Here is a 24,645-nt window from a genome sequence, read left to right on the forward strand (position 1 = left end):
ACTAGGATTAAGCTTTGTCTGTGAAACCGGGGTTTAAGGTTATAGGTGAGAGCTAACAAGAATTAAACTCTGCAAAACCATTTAAAGACATGACCAGTCAGCTGATGCACATTCAGCAGTGCGTATAATGTATCATCCTGTTCATGTGAAGGAAAAAAAACTATTCTTCAAAACAAAAGAAGCCATAAACCATTTAAAACAAGTTTATTAGAGAATAAGCTAAACAGCAACAAACTGAAAAGCATTGGCATTTCTATGAAAATTATATACATTTATTTATAAAAAGAAAAGTTTAATGTGATATCCAAGGCTTTGTGTGCTCCATACGTTTGTCAGTCCTCCACTGAGCAGGTTGATGTATGAAGGCTGGAGAATGGTTTCTTGCAATAAATAATATATACACAGTCCCCACCGCTGTGTGCCTCCTCTTCAATTCTTTTCATCCTTCCCATCAGCCAGCAAATTCAGTTCACTTCTCTTCACCTTGGTTTCACTCAGCTGCATTAGGCCCAGTGTCTATAACAGAGATAAAAAGTTTAATGAGGAGGATTGCATCACAACACCAGAAGTATGAAACTAATAGAACATCAGCAAAGTGAACCAATTGTCTTACTTTTGCCATCACAGGCTACAATTTTTACTTTGTCCACCTTGACTAGATCCGTCACCTCCCGGAACTCAACGTCATTTAAAACAAACGTCCAGACGTTATCGCAGAATCTGTATGTGTTCAGAGATCCCTGTGAATAAAACAAAGAGCAGTGGTTTTTAGTGTGTCACAGCTGTGTCTGCATAATCTCTTGCATAAGCGGACAACATTTAAAGCTCTACCTTGAGGCTATTGTAGAGCATTAACTTACCCTAAAATTGACCCTGTTGCGGACCCGGTTGGCCAGCGCTGTGTTGATAGCTTTATCAAACTGTAACAGGACTTGGAGGGCTAACTGTGGTGTGATCTGTTGAGACTGTGGAAAGACAGAAAATACAGATCATTCAGACAATTTCACACACTATTAAGCTTCACTGTATTTTTATTAAACACTAATAATGCTTTCTGGTTTCTTGAGTGGACTGATTCAGGAAGTCCGTCTTAAATCAGAGTTAATATTATTAGACATAAGCATGGTCATCTTCCTCCATGATTGTTATTAGTGATCACAGACGGGCATAATTGTGATGATCCAAATCCGCGGTAATGTGAAAATATAATAATGTAAACATCTAAGAAACACTACAGCAGTTAATTTATCCCTTATTAGGGAAGCTAAGTGGATTCATTAGTTCTTCTGATAAAGAGCAGCTCAAATGCAAACACAGCTGTTGTTGGCTAACACTCATTTAACTTTAATAAACCGATGCATCACTACCCACAATGAAAACAAATAATAGGATTTAGCACTAAAATGTGATATGAAAAGCCACAAGGTAGACGACTAGATGTGCAATAATAGTTTTATTCCGTTATCTGTAACGTTGACGTTATTTATCTATCACATCATTCTGCGCTGGCTAGCAATCACGCTAGACAACTACGCTTTGATTCAACACACTTACCTGAATAAGTTCATCAAGACTCTCCTGTAGACTGTTCCCTAATGTCGTGTTTCTGTAGAGTTGATATGCCATAGTGTATTTTCAGTGCGAACGCCGTACGCTGTTCTGTTTAAAATAACCGTCGGATCTTCGCTGATGCTTTGTGATTTGCCCGCTGGTCGAGCACTTCCTCAAAATCCAAACTGAGCCCGATCGCGCTACGGAAACTCGCGAGGGACATAAGATCTCCGATCATAAAGGTAGGGGATACAAATCACACAGGAGTTCGTACAGTTCCTCTAAAATGAAAAATAAAAATTTAAAAAAAAACATTTCTATAACAATGCGTTGTCTTTAGTTGTTGTTTTTCCTTTTTGCTATAGTTGTTAATTGTTTTTATTAGAAATCCCTCCATAAACTAAGTATGTGGTTCCATTTGTGCCAAAAAATTAACCAACTGCTTTGTGCTTTGTATTTGTTTTTGTCTACAGTCGTTTGCTTGTTCAGATAAAAGCAAATGTGTAAACTTATATTTAAGTACAATGAAGAGATATGTGTGACATTAACATAATTCATCCTTATAACCATTTTCTCAAAATGTCAGTAGATGGCAGCAGATGACAAGTCCAGCCATTATTGTTATTATTATATTAACTTTATTAAAACATATTAGAGTTTTCTAACTTTTAAAAAGTCACAAATAAAGCTCTCTTTTTTTTTCTTTTATTTTATATAATGTCGTTATCTTCATAATATATTTTACCAAAATATCTATCTACTTGTTTACCACGTTAAGTAGATAACAATGCCAATAAAAAGCATGACAGAGGTAAAATATTAGACAATTTATTAAGTAATTTATCAGTTAAAATTAAGATCAAATCGGATCTTGATTTTAAAAATAAGTTTTAATTATTATTTTTTTTTATAAAAATCAAGAAACAAAGATTTTGACAATATAATGTAGCCCTGTTTGTGTGTATTAAGCATACATAAAATGTTAGCTTTATATAAGTTTGTCTAAGCAGCACAAAGAAGTCACCCATTTCATTTATAAAATGTTTAAAGTGTCAAAAGACATCTGAGATGTGATGGAAATTACTTCCTTACTTCATTAATTTTATGAGCAGTCAAATATTCTGAGGTTCATCTGTGGGCAATATACAATTCTTAATGAATTGTAATGACTTCTCAATGAATTTAAATAAGCTCTGAAAATAAACTCAGTACGATGCATGGTTCTTTTATAACTTCATGTCTGCAATATCTGTAACATCTGCATATTTCAGCTTTGTAATTCAAGTTTAAAGTTTTAATAAATCATTTCTAGTTAATTAACTAAATTCACTGAAGACATAGGGTTAGGGGTTTAGGGTTCGATCCAAGCAAAAGCAGAAGCTGGGCCTAAATACAGCTCTTCATTAGTAACACTTTACACAGACAAATGAAGATGCCAGCAGATGCTGGAATAAGCATCTACCCAGAGAAAACCACTGATAAATCATAGTTTGGAAGAAATTTGGTCAAATACTCACTGCGCTTTAGTTTAATAAACTGATGTTGATAATGAATGGAAGTGTTTATAGAGATATTTGAAATGACACATCCTTGTAATGATTTCATTTTTAAGAGAATGCAAATAAGGCACCTGGTAAATAGATGAAAAAATGGTATGCAATTATTTGGATACAACGAGAGAATGTGGGCTCAAACCAAACCATCAACAGTGATCAATGGTTCTGTTCTGTCTGTGTTGGAATAATGGCATTCGTTTAGCTTATTCATCTCCTCTTGAGCGTGTGTTTGTGTGCAGTGGAGGATGGTGGGTTTTAAACGATGATAGATACAGAGAGGCTGGCAGAAATGGGAGCTGCTTCCTTCTTTTAATTACTGTGTCAAACTGAATTACCTTGCAAATCAGAAAACATGACCACTACACCACAGATTTATTCATACTTCATTTATGCCGGACTTTTTGCTTTTTCCCTCAGTTTGATGCATTTGTTTAGTTATTTGTTGCCATGTGGCACATTCCAACATTTATTTAGTATCTCACTTTTGCTGGATGATATTGTTTCAACAACTCCTATTCTGCTGTGTTAAGACTCTCTTTAATGGGACTGCAGCAGCATTGTTAAATAATCAAGATTAAGACAGATTTATCCCTTTCAAAATATTGTTTTCTGTAATTGTATCGGTGGTCAACATTTAAAAATGTTAAAATGTCTTTAGATTTCTTTCAAGAAACAGATGCTTTGTGACATTTTAATTAGGATTTAGATGCAAACACAAACGGTTTAAAAATTAAATCTATACAGATTTAGAATAATTGAATGTAGACTTTACAGGTCAAAACATGACCCAAGTAACCCATGTTATTTACTGGGAACTTTCACCCTGTTTTGACCTCTGACCTCTCTTGGAGCAGAGATGTGGTCAGTGCAACTCATTTATACGAGACACAAGGCAGTGTAGTGTGATACTACATCTCTAGTCACGAGTTAAGCTTTATTTTACAGCACACAGGCTGTTACAGACAGCACAGCTTATCACCAATCATTACACCATTCATCAGCAGGATTTTCAAGAGTATGCAAATGTGATCAGCAAACAAATAATTACACAAGTCAATGAGAACAATTAACACAACAGTGCCCCAGAGACTGGGATAAGCTTAATTAATTTTCCCATTGCCATATAACAGCATGATTAACCACAAACGGGATATTTTCTCATGCAGCTCCAGCCTTATGAATGCAAAACGATTCTGAGGCCATTAATTCTGATTAACAAAAAGATGTCAGGTAATGTAGAGAAAAATGAACTCATACAATCCCAAAGACATCAAATCAAAATATCAAAAACTGTCAAATATTAACCTTGAATAAAAAGATCAAATAAAACGTTCTACTGTACAATCCTTTCATTTTCTGATATTATTTGAAAATGGCATCTTGGGGAAGACCAGGAAAACCTTCCAAAAAGGCCTTTATTTTATTTACACATATCATCTTCAGTTCAAATAGAAACAAAACAATCAATATGGCTCCAGTGACAGCTCATTGTCTTTGATGGACAGCGTTTTCAGTTATATTTCCCGTTTCAGATGACTGCCTTTCAGCCCACCAGACCAAAGCTCATCCTTGCCCTCAACAGCCGCAGCGCTGTGATGCTGGCTGGGTGTTCCCTGGTTAAGCAGTGAAGATAAGTGCAGCGTCCTCCCCCACTACCGGAGCAGCTCAGATTAGCCTCCCCTTATTCTGCTCCTCTGCCTTTATTCAGTGCTGTGGGTTCATTGGAACTCATTCTGCTATTGTGATGCCATGAGGCTAAAAAGAATAGTCTGTTTAGTGACAATGGATCATTTTATTTAGTAGAATTAATTTAATTATGAAAAATGAATTAATTAAATCAAATCCTCCCAATTGACTAATTAGTATAAATAATGGCTGAATAAGTAAATAACCAATCAAACAAACAAATAATAAACAAATACATTACTAAAGAAATATTGTATGGTAATCCACACCAGCTGTTTATTGATTTGAAATGTTCACACTACCGTTCAGTAAATAAAAAAATTTGAAAGAAATTACAGAATAAACAGTAATGTTGTGCAAAGTAATAAACAGTAGTATTGTTTTCAGTACATTTTAAAATGTAATTTATTTCTGTGATTTTATATCAGCTTTTCAGCAGCCATTCCTCGAGTCGTTAGTGTCCCATGATCCTTTAGAAAGAATTCTTATATGCTGATGATTTGGTGCTCAAGAATTGATTCTTAATATCATCAACACTAAAAATAGTTTTACAGCATAATATTACTGTGGAAACTGATAAAACATTTTTTGCATTCTTTGATGGATAGAAGGATCAAAAGAAAAGCATTTGTTTAAAATACAAATCTTTTGTAACATAATTTTCTTTTTTTATTTTGTTAAAATTAATGCACCCTGGTCCAAAAAAAATGAATTATTGAAGTAATGATTAAAAAATAAATTTTATCTTTCTGGACATCCACTGAATTTATTGCATACTTGTTTAACACAATACATAATGACACATATAGTATCTTGATACACATAAAACCTATTTTCTGCATTCTCTTGGTTGCCAATTAATACTGTTCTTCCTATGCAAATAGCAGATTTTGTTTTTAACCAGAACAAAAACTTTATGAAATGCACTATATCATTAAGACATCCAGGTTGCATTGAACACTTAGAACTGATCAACCTGTTAGTGTTTGTATACATGGTACTAGAGCTATGAGGACCCAGCCATCAAAGAAGAAGCCCACCACCCACCAATAAAGCAGCTGTCAACTCATAGAAGCGATGAAATACTGTCTATACACGTTCATTTACGCTTACACACACCCTTAATCTGGGGGGAGGAGCAAAAATAATAATTTCCTGTGGGAATACTGCCCCCCAAATTAATTACTGCGATTCAGCATTTTTAAATGGACCACTTAATAAAGTGCCGGCATAATTAAATTTCCAGCCCTGTGACCTTGAGAGCACTTCCTAGATAATTAATGATGCACGCAGATAATCAATGCAGATAATCCATCTATGCACCATCTACACATATTGTATATACACCACACAATGAAAGACTGACTGTGTATAAAAATAAATATGGAAACTAACACAAACATAAGTTGCATCAAGTACAAATACAGACATTCAAGGTTATGAAAATGCACTGGCTGCTGATGAACAATCATTAAACACGAGAGTTCATTAGGTCACGAGAATAAAACAAAACAAACAAACAAACCAAAAAATTTGTGTACTATGTTTTTTCCCTTTAACCATCATATTCATTTTTTCATTTCTGTATTTGCTGTCCAAAAATGCAAGTGCGAAACGTTACTGATATCCTTTTAATTTACAGTGTGCGGTGAGCAGATCTTATTTTCATAAAGCATTCTGATTATCTCTTGATTCACGACTTGTTCAACCTCTGCTGAACAGAGAACACATTCCATTAGTGTCATATAGATTATCATTCATAAACCCAGAAGAAACTACATTAATGTGCTAATTCACACTGATGATGAGATTAAGCAGAGCATAGACAAATGAAGTCCAATATTTTTACAGAACTACACATCGTATGAAGTTGGAGGTTCAGTTAAATCATGAGAAGTGGTGTTATTTTACTCATGAGAGATTTCAAATGAGGTTTTCACACTTGCGTTAAACCTTGCACTTTCTCTACTTTAGCACATAAAACATTTAAACACTGTACAAATTTGACAATTTTGACATCTTAATGGTCCTACAGTACTGCCCTTTCTGCCATTGTGTAGTAATAACTTGAAAGAGAGCCTGGCCCCTAAACCTTGTATGTGTGTGTGTTTAAGAGGTGCCACTTGATTTATGGTGGGCACAACAACAAACTATCCATTTACTACACATTTATCTGCCTAATCCTCAGCTTAACCAGAATGCCAATACTGTATTGACAAAATGTCAACACATTCACACCAGCTACACTGAATCTGACACAGTCTCATTCATCTCTCCTCAAATGTTCAGGCAAGAACACAGACTCACTCTCACACTCACTCACACACACACACACACACCCACACACACGCTTACATGTGCATGCAGACTATGAGAATACAACAGTTCAGTGCAGAGACACCTGGAGGAGACATGGCTGAGGAAAAATGAGTGCTGTCAGAGTGGCTCATGATTAACCTTATCTGTATACTATAGAAGAGCTACTGATCTCATACTATGAAGATACAAGACAGAACCTACCGAGTCTCTACCACACACCAGCACACGACAAACATTAAAACCTCAAAGGTGACAGCTAACACATACACACATACACACACACTGCAACCTGTATGCTGTGGGAAACAGTACATGTGAATTAAAATATAAGCTTTTTATATACCACTGTAATAACGCTAAAATAAACCACCAAGCTATTATTTTATTGATGAAATATTATTTTTTATAATATCTTTGTATTAGGTTAATGTTGCATCTTTTTACCTACTTATTATTATAAGAAAAACATAATCAGTTAAAACTGATTTTCATATTTGTATTAATTGTTGTATATTTATATGGTTTAGAAAGATACAGTAAAACTGATTCTGATATTTTCAAATATTTTAACTACTTTATTTTAAAATATTTGTGAATATATAAATATATTATGTTAAATATATTGGGCATATAAGGTTAAAGTAAGTGTGATTTTGTAAATAAGTTTCTCACTAAGGCTAAATTTATTCAATCATAAATAAGATCACGAAACCGTTATTTTCATTGTTGAAAACAGTTATGCTGTTTAAAGCTGTGATACTTTTTATTTAGGATTCACTGACAAATGGAGAATTAAAGAGAATATGATTTATTTAAATGACTTTACTGTCACTTCATTGTCAATTTAATGTATAGTTAATGAAAAACAGTTTTAATTTCTTACTGTTTAAATGTTAAAATACCCAACTGTTTCCCCCACATGTTAGACTGAACACCCCTGTGCTATAAGATACAGATGCCTGGATGTCTTTAGGTGGATCCGGTAAGAAAGTGTCCGATAAGCCGCTCTGATTCAGTTGATGATGTCTGGACTCTTCAGCTTCAGATATTCTCCTGAAAGCCTGATGACTCCTCTATCTGGACTGAGCCCTCTGAGACCTTTAGGCCTGAAAATCACTCCACAAAACTACTGTCTGACTACCTCCACTCCATAGGCTACTGACAGCAGTGGAGGTGATAAATGGCTACGATTATTAAAAGAAGGTTACTTTTAAACACTGTTCGCTGGCAATGAGAGAGAATAGCAGCTGCTAAATCACTGTCAGGGGAACTAATGATAAGATATCATAAGACACGCAAGACACAAGACAAGATGGAGTGGAGCTTCTCCCTCCTTTAATCAGCCTTAGCTTCCATCTCTCGCCACTCTCACGTCTTTATCAAGCACACAAACGCACTTATTCCTGTTCACAGTTGTGTATCCATCACCTCGGCTCTGTGCCTCTCTCTCTGTGGCTCGGCTGGGGACTGGTTCTGTTGCTCAAGCAATTTTAATGCAGACAGCATGATTATGATAAAGAATGGACGACGTCTGTTATGTGCTTATATGTGCTTTTGTAGCGGGTGTGATGCGATTACAGATATTTCTGATGAACGTGAAGTTTAAGTTTTTTTTTGCCTCTGCAAACATCAGGTTTGTGATATTTCTTTTCAGACCCTGAAGATTAACCCTTAAAGAGGTCCAGGTTTGGATAATTAATAGGAAGGATATAGAGGTCATGCTGTGCCACTCATGTCAGAGCCTTAGCAAAAGGACAGATATGTTTCTCTGGGGCATGCAGAGTTAATCACACTCTGAGTAAGGGCCTCTAGATTAATCTAATTAATAAAAGTCATGGTCTGTCCCAGCATACCTAATACTTTAAGCTAACGATGTCATAAATTCACCCTGCTAATATGGCAGGTGAAGAAAGGGTGGTATGAGGAGGTGTGTGTGTGTGTGTGTGGTAATGATAAAGAGATAGCACTGTGTATTTATGTTTGACTTATGAAAGCTTGGGTCATCAGTGGAGGTAGGATAAGAATACACAACATCTTGTATTAACCATTCACTGATGCTCGATAACATTAGATGGTTATCATTTCATTTAGATCCAAAAAATGTTTTTTTCTATTTTTAATATGCCTTTTGTAGCAGCTCACTTCCACAATTTAAAGTAAGCATCTTGAGGAGGAGAGTAGCAATTAAAATAATATCCCCCCCCCCCCAAACATAAATCGTTAACCCCATAAAGCAGATGAAATAATGTGAAATAATGACAAATGAAACAATATTCTGAAAAAAAAAGTTTGGAAATGGAACCTTTAATGTATTATGATACATCAGACTTTTAATGGCTCATATAGTATGATACGGGAGAATATGGAGCTCTTATTGATAGAGTAAAAAATACCTCTGTTGTTATTCAGAGGCCCAAATTGAACAAGTTCATCTCAGACAATGACACAAATGCACATCAAGATAAGTGGTCTAGCTGAGACATTGCCATAATTAGAGTGGTCCATTTTACAAGTGTTCTAATAAATCTGGAATCTGATCTGATAAATTTTAATAAATTAACAGGGCATTACCACACTACCACATTCGATTTGCATAATGCATTTACCATAATGAATATGTAAGTGTAAGTGAAAAGGCTGCTCCTCTGAATCTCCTTAATTAGAATAGCTCCTCCCAGCATGTTTTCTGAAAGAGACATCTCATTAGCATATCACTGAGCGAGCTAAAGCCTCACACAGAAGTGCCTCCTGATTAAAGCACTTTGATCAGAGTGGTACTGCTTTAACTCTCCTGACATCACAGAATACGGGAACCACCCAGAACGTTGCTCAACATTTAATTCACAATGCAATTAGACTTGTGATGACTCCTGAGGAAAAATTATGTTGCTAATTATTTATTAAATATTCACAATGCCCTCTGAGTAGTAGGGAGGGTGAAAATTAAAGAACTGCTGTATTGCTGCTTTACTTTATACTGCATTCACAACTGCTTCTAGTCAGCACAATGTATCTCTGTTTCCCAATACAAATATATTATATAAATCACACATACTCAATGTTGTATGAATTCATTTGTTTTTTAAATAAATGTCCAATTGTTAAAACCTTTTAAAGTGTTTTAAACCTAAGAAGATAAACGTCAGAAAAGGGTAATAGGGACAAATATGGACAACCTCATAGTTTTTTCAGTGCCTGAAATACAGAAAGTTTATGTGGCCTCAAAAGAGACCAATATCAGGATTTTAGTTTTTAATTAAATTAAATAATATGCCAAAATATTTGTCCGATTTTTTTCACTATTACTTGGTAGTAATATTTGAATTAGCTTTTATTTTTATTTTCATTTTGCATTTTAATTCATTTTAATTTCTGTCATTTGCTTTTTTCATTTTATTATATATATATATATATATATATATATATATATATATATATATATATATATATATATATATATATATATATATATATATATATATACACTTCTATTTCAATTTCTGATTTAAAAAATGTTAGCAATTAAACTTACTTCAGTTAGTTAAAAAAAAACATTTGGTTAAAGCATTTATTTTTTATTTTATTTCAGCTTCATTTCAGTTAACAAATTAAATTTTTTTATAGTTTTAGTTTAACAAAAACAACAGCAGCATCTGCCAAAAAGCACGACAAATGAAATATCACAATGGAAAAACTCAAGATGAGACTCTTTGTAATGAAAAACCTTTGCACGGTCACGCATTACCACTGCATTTGAGAGGGTACACACAGTGGCGTAATACTTCCTCTCGTCTCATTACCATCTGAGAGAAGATGTTTCTGCACCAGGACCAGAAATGCACAGCCGTCTTAAGAGGAGGAAGAGCTGCATCCTTGCATGAAACATGCTCATCATCAGCCATCACTCTTCAGAACCACTCACACAGGCTCCTATCAGAGAGCGTAACGTATGCGCATAGACACATTCATACATACACACTTGAGCATTACTGACCAAGAGGGCAGAAACAAACACCATGGAGAGTAGGTCCTGTGACTCTTGAGAACAAAATAAGAGACTGAGAGGTCAATAATCCACTTTAAAATCTAATTACAATGGCTCTGGGCTGTACTTGAAGGCAACTGATAACTCAGTGGTTTCCTTTTTATATGACAAAGCATCTATCATCTCACCGACCACACAAATCTTAAATCCAAATATTTAATTAAGAATCCCAGATTTTGGTCTACACAGGGCGATTTAAAAAAAAAAGCTACAATGATAATCTTAAATTCAATAAAGGCCTTTTCATTGTTAATTTCTGTTTGAAATTCAGCTTTGCCATCACAAGAATAAATTACATTTTAAAAAGGAAAACAATTATTTTCAATTCTAATGATATTCCACACTACTGTATTTTTTACTATATTTTTTAACAAAAAAATGCAGCCTACGTGAGCCTTTATTTAAAAATGTACAGACTTCTTTAATCATACAGACTGTAAATATTTGAACAGTAGTTTACTTTTACATATCCTCGGCCACTTATTACAGGAATCTGTCAACCCTTTATCAGAACTGTTGTCATTCTTACACTACAAATTGTTGCCCTGTGCTGTAGGTGAGGCCTGGTTGCTGTAATGCTGACAGCCACAGACAGACAATCCATGGTATCTTCATGAACTCTTGGTGACCTGTCAAAGCTGCCCCATCAAGGTCTTAAATAAAGGCATTAATACTGTAAGTTGTGAAAAGGAATTGGTATTGTAAGTCACTCTTTAATTCTTGTTATATTTTAACAAGTTTTACATTAACTTTCAGATCATGAAATAAAAAAATATATAGCAAAAGACAAGTAAAGAACAGAATACAAACACAAAAGTGAGCACAAAAAGCTATAATAAAGAACAACCGATGCTCTGAGCTGGTTGAGGATGAGACAACATGCTGTCATCAGTGGGCTGTATTTACAGGCCAGTCTCATCTATCAGACACAGATGCATCACATGTTCTCCATTAGACTAAATATCATTCATCACGGCATACAGCAGCAACCTGCTCCCAGTCTTACCCAGTGCTGTAGTGGTCAAGGGTTAACTGCAGCATCTACACACATACATGGGCACTCCATCAGGAGCACTTAGGTCCGAGAATGCTGGGTACATTTTGTATAATTCATAGCTTTCTTCCTCCAGCTGCTTATGCCTATCCAGATGTATTGATGACAACAATAAAAGACAATAGTAGAGATTAAATATTCACTTGTGTATTAAAATCTTTCTCAAATGAAATGTGCCATTATAAAAAGATAAAATAATTATATGATTTCTAAATCCGTCCTCCAATCAAAGGCCCTTGACGTCAACTCTCCTCAAACCAATTATGACAGTCCTTGTGTGCTTATAGGACTCATCTGCACACACACACTTCTCCAAGATACACATTCTGTAATCCCGGACAGTACTCACTAGCCTATATTTATCGATGAAGATTTATAATTATATATACATTTGTATAAAAATTACAAACAACTCTCTCGATTTTATTGATTATCTGAATAAAATGAATTCCTTTAACCTCTAACCTCTGTTAATTCGTACATTAATAGCCTACAATAACATGCATTTCCATCTTTTAGAAGTCATTAAGTAGGCAAATATAATTTATTAATTATAAAAATATAATTTACAATAAATAGTTATGAAATATGTAGCAGTGAAATTATATGAAACTATTGACTATCACACAGTAAAATCAGCAGTGTCAATTTAACACTTAAAGTGTTAATTTTAACACTACTAAAGATCATATATGGTCCCAATCTCTCCAGAGTTAAAAGTACACTGTTTGTAGTGTTGAATTTACAGTGTTAAAATGGCACCTTATAGTGCTGAAAAATAACACTGAGAGTGTAGATTGTTACACTTACTATTGTTATTAAAGTTTTACACTGGGGTCATTTAACACCTTACAATTTTACACTGGGGTCATTTAACACCTTAAAATTTTACACTACGGGTCATTTAACACCTTTTGATGTTGTTGTTATTCCTATGGATTAGTCAAAGTGTTATCAAGAAAGTATTCCTTTTAGTGCAAAATTTATTTTTACTTTGTTCTATGGTGTCAATGTACATTATCAAATCTAAAATCAAGAGTCTTCAGACAGATATAACAACTATTTTTTATTTAAAAACTGGGCAAAGTGGCTACTTTAAAACAACATTCAACAGTTCAGTCAAATTCATGAGGGGTTGCACAGAAATACAAAATGGATAAAACAAACTCATTAACTTCACAGAGACATGAACAAGTGACAGCTAAATTTGAATAAGATTACAGTAGGGTACAACAAAACAAAAGAAATTATCAGACCCATAGGACATCTGCACATCAAAAGGTTTGTAATAAGTGAGTTCACTGACAGTAAACACTTTCAGAGATGCGCTGGGTCTGTGATCAATTCTGTAGGCAAAAAGATGTTCATCAAAACAAACAGTTTTGAGCTGCGATGTAACCAGTAACACGCATTCATTTCTGACAATAATATCCCTGATTTTATAAAACACTGGCAAATCAAGGTCTACCTGACCACAAATAACTAAGGTAGAACGATATTCAGTTCCATTATACTTCACCCATTTCACTGAGAGAACATTTGTTTCTGTAGGAATGTTCAACTTAGATGCAATCTGAACACTTTCATTCAAGTCACTGACACACACATTCTTTCCTGGTCCAAGTACAATTCTGTCATGGTTAAAGGCTTCCCAGTTATATGCCATGAAATTCTGATGTTTTTTGGCAAGCGTCTTAGTTATGTTCTTGAAACATTTTGGTTGAGTCTTGAAGAAATTGTGTTTGGACTCGTATCGCATTGACCACATGTGAACAATAGGCCCAATATTTCGTATACACCGAGGGTAGTGACACATTAAATGATGTTTAGGCAGCAGATTCTTTCCTGGGAATAAGCACTTGAACAGCCTGTGATGCTCAGTAATTAAGTGTTTCAAATAAACAGTAAGTCCTTCAGTTAAAATGGGAGAAAATACAATGTTCACTATTTGTAGTAAAAGTAGTAGTAATTGCCAGTATTTATCGTCTTGGGGCACAATGTCACCAAATATCAGCGGCACATTTCGAAGTAGACACCAACACTGTATTGCATTTATGCCCAAATCATTGCTCTCGTCATCCAGTTTTACAGAAGGAGGCCGATTTCTCCTCTCCATGTACCCATAATTAAATGAATTTAATCTGCCATCCAACTCTTTCGCTGTCAAAAAATTAGCTTGAACATACTTTAAAACAAGTTTTAATTCAAACTGAGCAACTCCCTCTAAAATATCATGCATTATGTCTACAGAAAAGTTGTCTGATATATTAAAGTACTGCAGAGTGTTTAACAAACATGTACGTTTCACACCACAAACATGTTGTAGTGTTGGGTCTGATTGTAGAGCTTCACAGTGTCGTACGTGTGTTTCTTTGGTGCGGAAAGTTACATTTGGCTCATCTTCACAGAACACAGTTTGATAATCTTCCCTTTCAGTGAGACAAAACCTACAGTTATTCCGAGCTCTAAAAGATTCAACAAATCCAAAAAGGCCATGTAAACCAAGATTATCTCCCGTTACTTGGACAATGCTTCCACGCACAAAACCAGCAGGTCCTTGTATACCCTTGTTTTCAAGGACTTTTATGTCATTGACAATAGGTTCCAATATTGCATCAAATCCATATGTTTTGATGTCTTGGGCATGGAAAAGTGCACATAAATGTATGTTTGTTAGAGATGAATTAAATTGTGGTGGGAAATTTCTCAAAGTAAAATATATACCGCCTAATTTGTGAATTCCCTTTTTTGAGCCCAAAGGATTGGCAGTTTCGAATTCATCATAATACAATTGAATCTGAAGTGCATTTTTTTCAGTCGAAAACAGGGGATTACTTTTTATGTACAGTCCATCTTCAATATCAGAGTAAATACCCTTTTTATTAGGTAAACCTGACTTGAACCTGCATGTGGTGTTTGGGTGCTTTAAAATGTTCTGTAATGTTTGGAGTATTGGAACATAGGCAAACTTGTCAGTCACTGCAACTTGCTCATAAGTTCCAGTAGTCCTGTTTTTTCTGCTGTCAAATCTGACCCCAATTACTTTCTCCACAGGCTGGACAATTCCCCATTTTTTTGTAAAATATGATTTTCGTTTAGATATGGAATTAAGCATGGTGAAAGGGTTTTCAATTTCATGAAATGACTGCTCAATTGAACTTTTAATGTCCGTGTTTTCTGAAAATAAGCATTTTATAGCGGTCTCTTTTACTTGATCCTGGATGTCTTGAACTACTTCCTCCATAGACATAACAAAAGTATCAACAGTAGTCTGACTAACACCTGCAGCTTGCAATTGTGCTATTGCTGATGCACACAAATCGGTAGTGTTTTTGCTGGGAACTGGCAAAGAACTGTCCTTTGAACATGTAGCCACATCAGTATTACTTGGTAGCCCAACTGCATTATGAACAACAGCATCATCCTCTACACATAACAAAACTTCACCTGCTTCATGAACTCTTTTTAAATGTTTGCGAAAACCTGAAAAAGTTGCAAATTCTAAACAGCAACCTGCTTCACCACATTTCAGTCTAAGTGATTTGCCAGGCAAGAGCCCATGAATTAACTTTAGATGTCGAACAAGAACATTTGTGTTTTTCAGACAACAAAAACAAACAAAACAAATCATTTTTCCCAGCAATCAAATCTAACGCAGGAATCTAGCTCTGAGTTCAGCAACTCTTGGGCACTCTTTGACTTTCCCAATGTCAATCTGAAAAACTGTTGTTTGTACAAAGGTGTACATGTTGTGCAGGACTTTGCTGTAAGATGCACCAAACACAAAGTGCGCTTTGAAAAGTTCATCAAAGGCACTGAGACCACTCACTGATTTGCACGGTATGGCTTTCTTGTCGAGAATGATGTAGTATACATGAATGCTGTTCTTCTTTGGACCCATGGCAAGCAGGTATGGCTGTGTGCTTTCTTCAATTGAGTCCAGGTGCTCTTGTATGTTAGTACCGGCCTAAAGATAAAAAATAAAAAAAAAATAAAAAAAAATAATTAAATCAGCTCTCCAATTGACTCTCTCTACATTAATTTTTCACAATACAATTAGCCCATCAGACACTGATTTTCGGCAGACTACAGGAAATGACAGTAAAGACCAAATTTACCTTTTTGAAGATGACGAGGTGTTTTTCTGCTTGAGATGCGGACATCTTTCCAGGTCTCTTTCTGCCTTGTGGTGAAGGTGGGATCAAATGAAGTAAAAGAAGAATAGAAGCAATGTCACTGTTCCATCCTGAAAAAATAAAATAAATGACATCAGAAAAAAAAATACATGGAGAAGTCTAAACAATCTTATACTGAACTCTGACAGTCTAACCTGCATCCCCTATTTCATTCTCCTTCACAGTCATTTCGGCACAGTCAATCAAGTCCTGAAGAGCTTGGGAGGAGTTAAGACTTTTGCTTTGCTGAATAACTTTGTGCATGAATGTAGTTGGCCACCTTTCTAAAAGCTTAGAAGTCGTCTTTTCACCAAAGAGCAAAACAAAATCCTGTTCAATCTGCAAAAACATCATAAACATTCATTAATACAAACACAATAAAAATGTTTCAAACAACTTTACAGCTCAAATAACGTGTTTTAACAGAAGAATTCATAAAGCTCAAAAATGTGTGACTATGCACATACATTGTAGTTTTATATTTCTTTGTAAATGGTAATGAACTAAATTCCACAAATGTTGTCAATTGAGCTGAACTTGCATTATACCTATAATATTTGTTTTACCCCAACCCAATGACCGGGTTAAAGAAATTCTCTTATCACCACATAGACATGTTCTCTCACCAGGCCTTGAACATCCAAGAAGCGTGGAAATTCTGTCAACACATCAGTGCTTCTGTTTGGGTCTTGAATCATCTTGCGACGGTACTGAAATGTCTCCTTCATTTTGATCTTGATGGTGTCCACTTCTGAGGTGTGTTTCATTAGAGAAACTGCTTCTCTACACTGTTCTTCAGTGAGAATAACATCTGTGCTGGATGCAGCCTCTCTTTCCGAAGTTGGGCCACCACTGAAAGACTGTGAGGAACGTCTACAGTTCTCTGATGATGCACTGTTCCTCTGAATGTTCTTTATTTTCCAAGTCAGGTAACCTTGTCCACTTTGAGGGTCATAATAATGTTCCTTTAAAAACAAACACATCTTAATAAATACAAAGGTGACCAACTACCCCATAACTAGATTTTAACAAAAATTATTTGCACTTACATATCCATTCTTTGTGTAGGGATCACGAAGATATGGAAACAGGGCAACGATTCCTTGGGCATACATTTCCCTAATATTTCTGGGTGGAGATGTGCTGTCAAAATAAAACAATGACATTTAAGTATGTCTATTAATTAGTTACCCTAGTATTCTGCTGTGGTATTGAGAATTGAGAAATCTTTAAATAAATCAGTCATATAAAGTTTTGGTCAACTGGCCCACTCATAATCGTGTTAAATAATATTGAGATTACAATATTGGCCAAAATAATTGTGATGATTTTTGCCATAATCAAGCCGCCCTAGTTAATGTTCAGTTTCTTACACAGACTGATTTTTTAACTTCATAAGACCTCAGTGTATCATCATGAGCCATGGGTATTAATTTAGTGTAACCTGATATGATTTTTTTGACTCTCAAAGGAATGCTAAGCATTGACTTGCATTATCTAAACCTCCAAGGACCACAGTATCTGCTAAAAATATTCTTTATTGTTTTTCTATAAAAAAAAAAACACCTACATCTTGGCATGAATATAAGGATGTAGGGCTGTTTTTTTTTATTTTTTTTTACTTATCGAATTTAAAAAATCTGCATTTGAATTTTAGGTGTGCGTCAGGCAGCCTTATCAGTGGCGCACGCGTTGCGACGATGAAGTGTCATTGCATTTTAAGCCTATCCAGTTTAACCCACTAGATGCGGTGCTGCTACGTTGTTCATTCAAAATATTGCGGAAAAAGAGAACAATCAATGCTGGGAAGATGTTGTGTATGTCAAAACTGAAGCCGTTCACACAAAACATTTATTGCATTTTCTAGAGGGACATATATCAATGTTGCACTCGCCTCTCACACAAGATAGCCGCATGTAAAGCTATGTCAAATATATGCAAGTTCAACTTTTAAAAAACATGTCTCAAGACTATATAGCAGTTTTCCCCACCCCACTGCATATCAAGTTTTTACACGAAGAAAGTATTCTTTTTGATTGGTTTTTGGTCCTTTGTATTAAACTATACATACATGCATGATGTTGTTTTGTTTCTAATTGTTTAAGCAAGTTTAATAATTATATATGGTTTATAAACATTATTTTAAACATTATGCAATTTTTTCAAAGATAGTCCTTTTATTTTATTATGCTTTGAAGAAATTATATGCATAATATTTTACTCGATGCGCCTTCTTGTGGCCTCAGGAGAGAAGCCAAAAGCTTTTTTTCCCATAACTGAAATTATGCCTTTTAAATTCTAACATAATTAGAATATTGATAATATTTAAGTAAAAATTTTTAATTTAGTTTTTCAGCCATTTTGACAGCTCAATAAGGATGAGTAAATTCACTTTCATTTGGTGTAAACTTTCACTTTAATTGATCAAATGAAGTAATTTGAATTATTGTTTTATTGCTCTAAATGTGACTTGGATTACTCAAGGGTTAGCTCACCCTAAAATGTAAATTCTATCATTAATTACTCACCTTCATGCCATTCCAAACCCGTAAGACCATTGTTCATCTTCGAAACAAAAAGTAAGATATTTTTTATGAATTCCAAGAGCTTTCTGACCCTGCATAGACAACAAGGGTCCTTCCACAGTCAAGGCCCAGAAATGTAGTAAAGATATTGTTAAAATGGTCCATGTAACATCAGTGGTTTAACCATAATTTTATGAAGCTATGGAATATTTGTGTTCACAAAGAAAACAAAAATAATGACTTTATTTATGCTTTAACAATGTCCCTACTAGGTTTCAGTGTCTGGGAAAATTTAAGTTGCATTGCTCTCTATGCAGGGTCAGAAAGCTCTCGGATTTAAATCAAAAATATCTTAATTTGTGTTCCGAAAATGTACAAAGGTCTTACGGGTTTTGAACGACATGAGAGTGAGTAACTAATGACCGAATTAAAATTTTTGGGTGAAATAACCCTTTAAGAAGCTGACAGATCAGGGCCCGTATTCACAAAACATTTAATCCTACCACTAAGAGTTCACCTAAACTGCAGTAAAAGTTTTTAGCTAATAGTTTTCTCTTAAAACCTATTAGGACAAACTTTTAATTAGGAATACAGAGAAGTCTTAAGCTCAGAGAAAGGGCGGGGTTGACCTTGTTGCTGTGGATGTCAGCATGCTTACTAACTATGCACACAGTGATTGGCTGATAGTCTCTGTCAGAGAACGCAATATGATGCCATATTCAAATAAAGATTTAAAAATAAAAATGTTAATTGCCACATTCAAATAAAGATTTTAAAATGCAAGTGTCATATGTTCAGCTAACGGCCTCTTAAACAATTAGTGAATATGCATATAAACAGCCTTTTAATAAACAGAGTAGAATAATCATGGCTGATAGTAATACATGCAAATGTAAAAGAAAACCAAACAGGACACAAGCACAGCTGTTACTTCTTGCCCAGCAGGTTAATGAAAACAAGGATATAATCAGAGAAAAAAATGGATTGGGATAACCTCCAAAACCAAAGGCGATACCTTTTTAAAAGCTCATTATCAAAATTATATGCCAAAAGCCATATTAGGATAGTTTGTGGCTTGGTCTTAGTGACTTAGGAGTCCTCTTCACTGCTCCTAAGATTTCACAGATTTAGGAGCTAGTTTTAATGATAAAATGCTTTGTTAAATACTCTTAGAGCAAAATTTAGGAGTCCTAAATTTAGGACTGACACACCCATTCTTTTTAAGATTTTCTTCTAAATTGGTGAGTTATGAGCTACATTAAGCCTTAAGATGTTTTGTGAATATGTGCCCAGATCTTCTAAAATTGTCATTTGTGTTCTGTGGGAGAATCTTTTGGGACGGCATCAGATTACCTGTGTTTTTCAGTCATATCTGCAGTAAGAATCTTGATCATCTTTCTCCTGGTGCTGTCAGTCAAGCTTTTGGTTTTGTTGTATTCCCTGATGATTGCGTCTCCACCAGGTTTAGTCTGCAGGATTTTTTGGACCAACTGCAAAGTGTTACGTAATACAATTATTGACAAACCATATCCCTCTCAAGAACCATTCTGAAATAATCCATGTGACTCCAGTGGTTCAACCTTAATTTTATGAGGTGACAGGAATGTATTTTGTGTGCAAAAACAAACAAATGACTTTATTAAATTTCTTCACTCCTAAATCAATCCGTAAACAGTGTGCTTCCAGGATAGGGTTCTTCTGTCCTCCAGGTTCTGTCCTGCTTTAGGCTCTTTTAAATAGATGTTAGTTTACCATTTCAACGTGGACTTTTTACAGATTGATGAAGAAATTGTTGAATGAAGTCATTATTTTTGTTTTTTTAGCTCAAAAAAATAAAAATAAAAATCCCATTCCCATAACCATAAATTTAAGGTTGAACCACTGGAGACACATTAATTATTTCAAGGATGTTTTTACTATATTTCTAGGCCTTGAACATTGCAGCTGCATCAGTTGTCAATAGAGGGAAAGATTTCCTTACTAATATATTAATTTGTGTTCCAAAACTGAATGAGAGTCTTACGTGTTAGGAACAACACGAGGGTGAGTAATTTATGACAGAATTTTCATTTTTGGATGAACTAACCCTTTAATACCCTGCAAGTGATGTGTTCTTTAAAGCAGCAAAACATTCACCATGAAATCAAAAGCAGTCACAAAAGACATATATAATTGACAAGATTTAAACAGCAATGTGTCTTGGCTTACTAGTTGTGACTATCATCCAAGTCATGTTGATGCCAGGTGTGAAAAGGGCCAGAGATTGTGTAGTCAGTAGTCACACAGTTACATTTCTTGTTTTTCATAGTCAGGTTTAAAATTTGTACTGTAGAATAATATACAATGCAAAAATCACAGACTCACAATTCTGGCTTCGTCTTCAACCCTCTGTTGCTTTCTTGAAGGACTTCCATCACTTAGAAGACTGGTGTCATCAGATTCATAGTTTGCATTCTGCAATGAGCTTTCTTCACTTGTCACAGAAGGGACCTGGGCCAAATCTATTGAAAAATAATTGTCATCAAATGACTGTTAAAATAAAGCTCTTTCTGATTCTGAAAACAACCACAAAACCTTGTGCAAAATTTAGGCGATAGCCCTGCTGTCTTGCCGCCGTTATGACAAAATTACATACACAATATTAAGTGCGAAGGACATGCAGAGCACAAAGGGCATTATACAATTCACAAGTTAGTATTGGAAGACTGAAAAGTTTTTTTCATATATGCTCTATTTTAAGTTTTTATTTAATTTATTTGGTGACATATGGCAACCCGCCTGCATGGTTATGACAAATTTTTATTCCGTTTAACAAGTCCTCACCTCAATACATCGGCTGCATTTTTTTAATGGTGGAATTAGGAGCCGTTTCTCAATATGCATTCTTGTCTGTACTTGCATTCTTGTGGACTTGTGAAATGTCATCAGTTGTTGCCCAAGTACTGTTCTAATTCAAAGTTCACATCTAGCCAAGTACAGTTCAAATCCCCGGATGTGTTATTGTTCTTGGGATGTTTCCCCTTTTATCAAGGATGCATCAAAATGTGACTTGTGTGAACTTGAGGGAGCAGGTAACCCACAATGCATTTTGCAACAACCAGCGAGCGTTAATGGCAGAGGACAAAACCCGCATAATTTTCAAAATATTACTATTATTGTTTCATGAAATGTACATTTAAGGGTTTTTCAGGCGGGAACGTAGGCTAGTTGTTTAAAACTCAAATCTGCAGTTTATTTATAAAGATGGTGCATATTTGAAAATTTGCTTCGCCTATTTCCAGGTGATCACCGGGCACTCAGTGCTCATATATACCGCCGAGTGCAGTCTCACCTCAGCTTGTCCTTCTGACCTTTGCCACTAGCTTGGATGTGTCTGTAGTAGTTAAACATGAAATATCATTTGTTTTAGCTGTATCTAACAGACAATCTTCATAAATCTATTATTTGTTCCTGGTCATATCGTTTGGGCGGAACACAAATTTTAGTTTATATTAACTTTTATATTACAGCGCTGATGTAGCATACATTTGCCTGAATTGTTTGCTTTTGTCTTTATTTCCTATTATATAAGCCTCTTATATTTCATACTTATACTTTTATACATATTTAATGGCTATTATTTTTTCATTAAAACTAACATAACCAAAAGAGGCAGCGTAGTCATACATTAATACATACAGTAAAGATAATCAGAGTGTATATATATATATATATATATATATATATATATATATATATATATATATATATATATATATATATATATATATATATATATATGCAAATATTGCCTGAACCCCATATTAACGTTTTTTGTATTTGTGTGTGTATTTTATATTTTATATGTGGTTGTGTTTTATATTTCATTTTGTTATAAGTATACATACAGTGAGTGAAGATAATCTAAATATATCTGCCCTACCTGAACTACATTTTTGTGGCTATTATTGTTTAAATGAAAACGAAGAAGCAGTGGTGTTTGATATTATATTTCATCTTATTGTAAATACAGTAAGGATAACCGGAGTAGCTAAGACGAGCTGAGTGACGTTATCAAGTACGCAGCTGTTCCTTTTAAAGACCTTGCGTCCTCCCGTTCTTAGGAGTTTGCACTCCCGAGTCGATCTTGCCAAGTCCGAACTTTGCGTTCTTGGTATTGAGAAACGGCCAGGGTGTGACTCGATAAATGCGTAAACCGTCGCATTAACGCGTTTTCAGTAATGTACATTCATTAGCAAAAGGAGTTTCACACTTATTGGTTTAGCAATAAAAACGGGTTTAAACGTAACTTGTCGTTTGATATTCGCCAATTTAGGGACGTTTCTAAAATTACACACAACGTTTCTAACTTAAATAGCCTTTGAAGATAACGACTTAAACTCATAAAACCAACTTTAAAACTGTTTATATAGGTGTCAAATTTGATGCGCATCTTTTAGATTTTTAATATTTAGAAAAAAATATGGTCAAATCGTGTGTAAAGGGCCATTTGTTTTAATACTGAAAGGGCTCAAACAACATTATTTAAAGCTCAATAGCATTTACAGTCACACACACACACACACAAAGATAAATTACCTTGTGACGAGTTTTCGAATCGAAGAATAAAAACGCCTAAATTTGGCTGCTTTATAACCTCCTCGAAAACATCCTCATCAACTTCTGTGTAAGACGAATCGTAGAGCCTGGTCTCTGCGCGTTTGGAGGCGGGAATTCCGAATTTCACAAAGGCTGTGAACAAACCAAAACGAGTTTCAGTTTAAAATTAAAAATTCTTAAAGTCAATGGCAGCTACAAACACAACTAAAAATTCATTTTACAAGTAAATTAACAAGTTAACGTTACCTTCATCCAGAAAATCAGAGAGTTTCAGGTCGGCGCCAGAAACTTTAACAAACTTTTGTTCATGGTTGAACTTCACTTTAATGAGCATCCTTAATCCTAAAAGAAACATCAGCAGAACAGTTATTTCTAAACGTATTCGAGATAATGTGTATTTTTTATTTAAATAATGTTAACACAAGAAAAGCACAGAAACAGACTTACCTTCTCCGTCGCATGCAGACAAAATGGCGTAATTGCCCCACAAGGCAGTCGTTGAGGGTGGAGTCAAGACAATTTGGCGCGTCTTTTTGCACTTTTAGTGTAAAAATAAAATCACATAATGTTGCACCCTGCAACTACAAAGACAGGGTGTACTCATCAACACTGTAGATTGTTAATTCAACTTTTTGGGAGTTATTAACATTTAACACTGCATTTTTTACACTGGTAATTTTACTGTGCACAAAACCTCACTCTGATAATAAAAGTAAAGGAATTTATGGATTTAATTCAAACTCACTTTGAATTTAAACGCGTTCAGTTATTTAAAAATATAAATATAGAAGCTAAATTCCAACATGTACCGCAATTGCGCTTATATGCAGATTGCTTCCGTTCTTCAGCTGCAGTTTGAATGAGACGCTGTCTGCGTGTGGTCTGTGACTGTCCAGCTACACAGGGCTAGTAAAAGAAGTAGGCTATCAGACCTCCTAAAGAAACCGAGTTATTATGATTAAAGACTACAGAACATTGCACTCTAAATAAACAGCTAATTAAAAGTCAAATATTTAATTGGTGTCTTAAAGTAAAACAAAACGGATGCACTAAACTTGATTAGCCTATGATAAAGAAAATCAAGTTGAAATTTGAATAGAAATGAAAGAAAATAAATGGATGAAAATAAAGATTT

General features: G+C 34.8%; 2 protein-coding genes across 3 annotated transcripts; both read right to left on the reverse strand.

Moving 5' to 3' along the window:
- Nucleotides 1-187: 187 nt before the first annotated feature.
- Nucleotides 188-1,761, reverse strand: LOC113049509 (transcription initiation factor IIA subunit 2). Its single transcript, XM_026211913.1, has 4 exons — nucleotides 1,555-1,761; nucleotides 861-965; nucleotides 614-740; nucleotides 188-516 (listed from the first exon to the last, which is right to left on the reverse strand). Exons 1-4 carry the CDS (start codon nucleotides 1,624-1,626, stop codon nucleotides 491-493), a joined length of 330 nt encoding a protein of 109 aa, XP_026067698.1. The 5' UTR covers nucleotides 1,627-1,761; the 3' UTR covers nucleotides 188-490.
- An 11,505-nt stretch (nucleotides 1,762-13,266) lies between these two features.
- Nucleotides 13,267-24,186, reverse strand: LOC113049510 (uncharacterized). 2 transcript variants are annotated; one of them, XM_026211915.1, is made up of 10 exons: nucleotides 23,958-24,186; nucleotides 23,757-23,852; nucleotides 23,490-23,642; nucleotides 21,276-21,412; nucleotides 20,265-20,401; nucleotides 17,436-17,529; nucleotides 17,013-17,351; nucleotides 16,542-16,725; nucleotides 16,330-16,457; nucleotides 13,267-16,178 (listed from the first exon to the last, which is right to left on the reverse strand). In XM_026211915.1, the coding sequence occupies exons 2-10, from the start codon at nucleotides 23,842-23,844 to the stop codon at nucleotides 15,861-15,863; spliced, it is 1,578 nt and encodes a 525-aa protein (XP_026067700.1). In that variant the 5' UTR covers nucleotides 23,845-23,852; nucleotides 23,958-24,186; the 3' UTR covers nucleotides 13,267-15,860. The 2 variants fall into 2 exon arrangements, with proteins under 2 accessions (XP_026067700.1, XP_026067699.1); XM_026211914.1 differs by having other exon boundaries at nucleotides 23,757-24,186.
- Nucleotides 24,187-24,645: the final 459 nt, after the last annotated feature.

This window comes from Carassius auratus, chromosome 30, assembly GCF_003368295.1.
Source record: "Carassius auratus strain Wakin chromosome 30, ASM336829v1, whole genome shotgun sequence".
NCBI classification, from domain to species: Eukaryota; Metazoa; Chordata; class Actinopteri; order Cypriniformes; family Cyprinidae; genus Carassius; species Carassius auratus.